At 56.8% G+C, this 3670-nt stretch overlaps 1 protein-coding gene across 1 annotated transcript in view; it reads right to left on the bottom strand.

Moving 5' to 3' along the window:
* The window catches only part of LOC104512369 (angiopoietin-related protein 7-like), a 13508-nt gene extending 10480 nt beyond the window's left edge, over positions 1 to 3028 (bottom strand). Inside the window, exon 1 of the mRNA XM_010155320.1 lies at positions 2606 to 3028. Within this exon, the coding sequence (XP_010153622.1) occupies positions 2606 to 3028 (423 nt within the window). The remainder of the gene's footprint in view (positions 1 to 2605) is intronic.
* Positions 3029 to 3670: the final 642 nt, after the last annotated feature.

Here is a 3670-nt window from a genome sequence, read left to right as displayed (position 1 = left end):
TTTCCTATGTGTGAGAGCTGCAGGGTCTCAGTGCCTGCAACTGAAGGGACGTGGGACACAGGTCTAGGTCAGGGTGTACATGCGTGTGCGCAAGCACATCCGTGTACATGTGCATGTACATGTATAGCATAGAATCACCAAGCGGTTTGGGAGGGAAGGGACCTTAAAGCCCACCCTGTCCCACGCCCTGCCATGGGCAGGGACACCTTCCACTAGACCAGGTTGCTCCAAGCCTCATCCAGCCTGGCCTTGGACATTCCCAGGGATGGGGCATCCACAGCTTCTCTGGGAACCTGTCCCACTGCCTCCCTCCCCCTCTACTACATATGTATGTGCATGTATGAAGGGTCTAAACACCAGCAGCTGGAAAGACCTGGGAGTGTCTCTGTTTCCCCAGTGAATTTAATTGTGTGTAATCAAATTGCTAAGCAAACTTCAGTCTGGACTAGCTAGCGAGCAGGAGACCAGCGTGCAGGGTAAGAAGGTGCAGGATCTGGGCATGGACATTAGATGAGAGCCCTTGCTCCACACCTAATTCCCTTGCCTGAATGTCGAGCATCCTGTTGAGGCCATCAGCTCAGCTCCCTCGACAGCCACCTCCAGACAACCAGCATCTCCAGGGGGGAGATTGGTTGTCCTCCTTCTTCCCTGTGACTCTGAAGAGACCCTGCACAACTGCCATAGGCCAAGCACCTTTAGATGGGTCATTTCAGAGCCTGGCAATGAGGAACGGATTATGAGCATGAACACTGCAGGGGAAATATTCCGTGCACTGCTGTCCATCTCCCTCCTTGGCTCCGAGTTGGAGAGGTCAGTGAAAGAGCTGCAGCTGCAGGTAGCACGGAAGTGTGTTTTGCTGAAGAGACCCTGCACAACTGCCATAGGCCAAGCACCTTTAGATGGGTCATTTCAGAGCCTGGCAATGAGGAACGGATTATGAGCATGAACACTGCAGGGGAAATATTCCGTGCACTGCTGTCCATCTCCCTCCTTGGCTCCGAGTTGGAGAGGTCAGTGAAAGAGCTGCAGCTGCAGGTAGCACGGAAGTGTGTTTTGGGTGCTGGGTGGAAAGAATGGATTAAACAGTCCTAAGGGACAAAATATCACCAGGGAATGGACATGGGAAGTTATGAGAACAAAGACCTATTTGCACCAGCTTGTCCCAGTGCAAGTGCAAGGAGAAGGTGGGAGCGGAGCAGTGGGAAGGAGATGAGAGGATAGGATGGGGAACAGGGCCAACACGGAAGTAGGGACCCTGGGTGGGGTCACTGAGTGGGTTTCCTGAGCACAAGCGCGTGTCCTGACTAACATGTCCCCCTTCCCTTCCTCCGCTGCACTAGGAAGAGCTCGATCCCACGGGGACACCCACGGCACAGATGCCCACCCAACATCATGGCCATGGCAGCGCTCAAACAGCCCTGCAGCCTCCGGCAGAGACTTGACCTCCCCCCGGGGCTGCTCAAAGGAGCTTTTCCAAAGACGGAGCTCAAAGGCGAGGGTGGAAAGAAGCCAAATAGAGAATAAACCACCCTGAGCACAACCGTATCAGACCTCATCTCCTCCAAGAGCAAGGACAAGGGTGCTGCTACCCAGCCGTCTCCAGGCTCTTCCAGCTGACACCGGTACATCGCTGCTGGTTCTGCTCCACATTTTCTCAGCATCACAGTGAAACATCTTAGCTGGGAAACGACTCTACAGCCAGCAAAACCACAGCCCGCTCCCTCCCCATGCCTGGTTACAACCCTCTGCCGAGCTGCTGATGGCTGCTGCCGACAGCTGAGGTTTTGCTGGGCAAAACCACGGGGCAGTGCCAAACATCAGAGCACTTCAGAGTTGACAAACAAGGGTAGAAAAAATGTGTTAGCATGAAGATTAAGGATGCAAAGCCAGTGGGATGAGCACCAGAAAGGAGACTGCAGGAAGGGTAGGCAGGAGGTCTGGGCTTCTCCTGCTCAGCTGTGGCCATCAGAGATGTGGTCCTTTGCTGGCCATCAAAAACTCCATGGCTAGTCTGGGATCCCAGTATGGGTAATGGTATGGATCATAGAATCCCAGCACAGTTTGGGTTGGAAAGGAACTTAAAGCCCAGTCAGACCCACCCCCTGCCCTGGGCAGGGACACCTTCCACTAGACCAGGTTGCTCCAAGCCTCATCCAGCCTGGCCTTGGACACTCCCAGGGATGGGGCATCCACAGCTTCTCTGAGCAACCTGTCCCAGTGCCTCCCCACCCTCTCCTGGAAGAATTCCTTCCTGATGGCCCATCTTCACCTCCCTCTTTCCATTTAAACCTGTTACCCCTTGTCCTGTCACTACAGGCCTGGATCAGCAACCCCAACCCCTCCTAGGCTGCCTCGAAGGTGGGGGAGACAGCACAGATGAACACCAAGGGGTTTGTAGCTCATGTTAAGAAAGATCAGCCCTGGAAGGCTCCTGAGTCATCCCAGTAGGAGCAGCTGGGATTTAATGGATATCCTGACCCATGGTCGGAACAACACCATATGCTTCACCCCGTGTCCTCCCCCTGCAACTGCCGGGAGCGGGAAGGGACCGTGGGGAGGGCCTGTGGGCACCCACAGAGGGGTTCTGCAAGGGGCAGCCCTTTACCTGGAGCTCGAGGACTTTGATGCGGTGCCGGTGGTTCCTCAGCTCTTCCTGCAGCTCTGCAATCAGCTCCCGCAGCTCCAGGACCTGCTGCTTGCGCTCCTCGTTCTCATGGAGCCAGTAGGACACCTCGTCGGTGCAACGAAACATGTCTGGGCACCGCTGCTCGTCCCCCTGCGGCAGCGTGGCCACGATCTTACAGCGGCCGTTGGGCAGCACCTGGTTGCTGTACTCACCGCACTGGATCAGGCCCGTGCCTTGCTGGGGATCCTTGTGGTCTCTGTAGGTGGTGGGCAGGGATTTCTGCAGCGAGGGGCTGCTCAGCAGAGATGCGAGGATGAGGGAGAGCAAACCTGCCCTGGCAGAGCCGGTGCTGGGACAGAGCTCCATCAGGCAGCAGAGGATGGTCCCTGGGGATGACCCCATGTGTCTCAGCATCAAACACCGGCAGGGAGAAAGGGGGCAGTTCCCAGGGCATAACCCCAGGTCTTCTCCCGACGGCTAGCGGGTGAAGCTGCAGCTGTGTAGGAGCAGAGCATCAGGAGGGATCTGAAGGAACCCACCAAGGGGGTCACTGCAGGCAAGGGACCCACCTATGGGATAGAGCATCCTCCCCACAGTCACCAAGCTGGGACCAGCTCTGGCAGGAGCTCCTCCGCTCTCCTGTCCAGGCTCCACCGGCTTTGTGGGATGAGTTTCCCCTCCTGCAGAGCTGCTGGTTGGCTTGGAGGGTGCTGAGGTCCAGGTCAGCCCCTGGGGCAGGGCTTTCTGCCCATGCTGGACCATGTGTGGGAAGGAACTGGCTGGCCCGGACGGGGCATCCCACTACGCCGTCGCTCCCTGAAATGGGAACCAGAGCAAGGACACTGGTGATGGAGAGGGAGGATGAGCAACCAACCCTGCACACCATGCTGCCCACCTGCAGCAAGCTGACAGGTGCCCCCACCTTCCCCAGCTCCCTCCCGTCATCCCCATGGCCTAGGGACACAGAGCACGGACTTGGGGCTCTCTCCATCTCCCTGCATGTCATTTTTGCTTGGAAGATGGAACTATAAATGGAATTGTTGA

Source organism: Eurypyga helias, unplaced genomic scaffold (genome assembly GCF_000690775.1).
Source record: "Eurypyga helias isolate BGI_N326 unplaced genomic scaffold, ASM69077v1 scaffold14487, whole genome shotgun sequence".
NCBI lineage: Eukaryota > Metazoa > Chordata > Aves > Eurypygiformes > Eurypygidae > Eurypyga > Eurypyga helias.
This window is presented reverse-complemented; position numbering and strand designations above follow the sequence as displayed.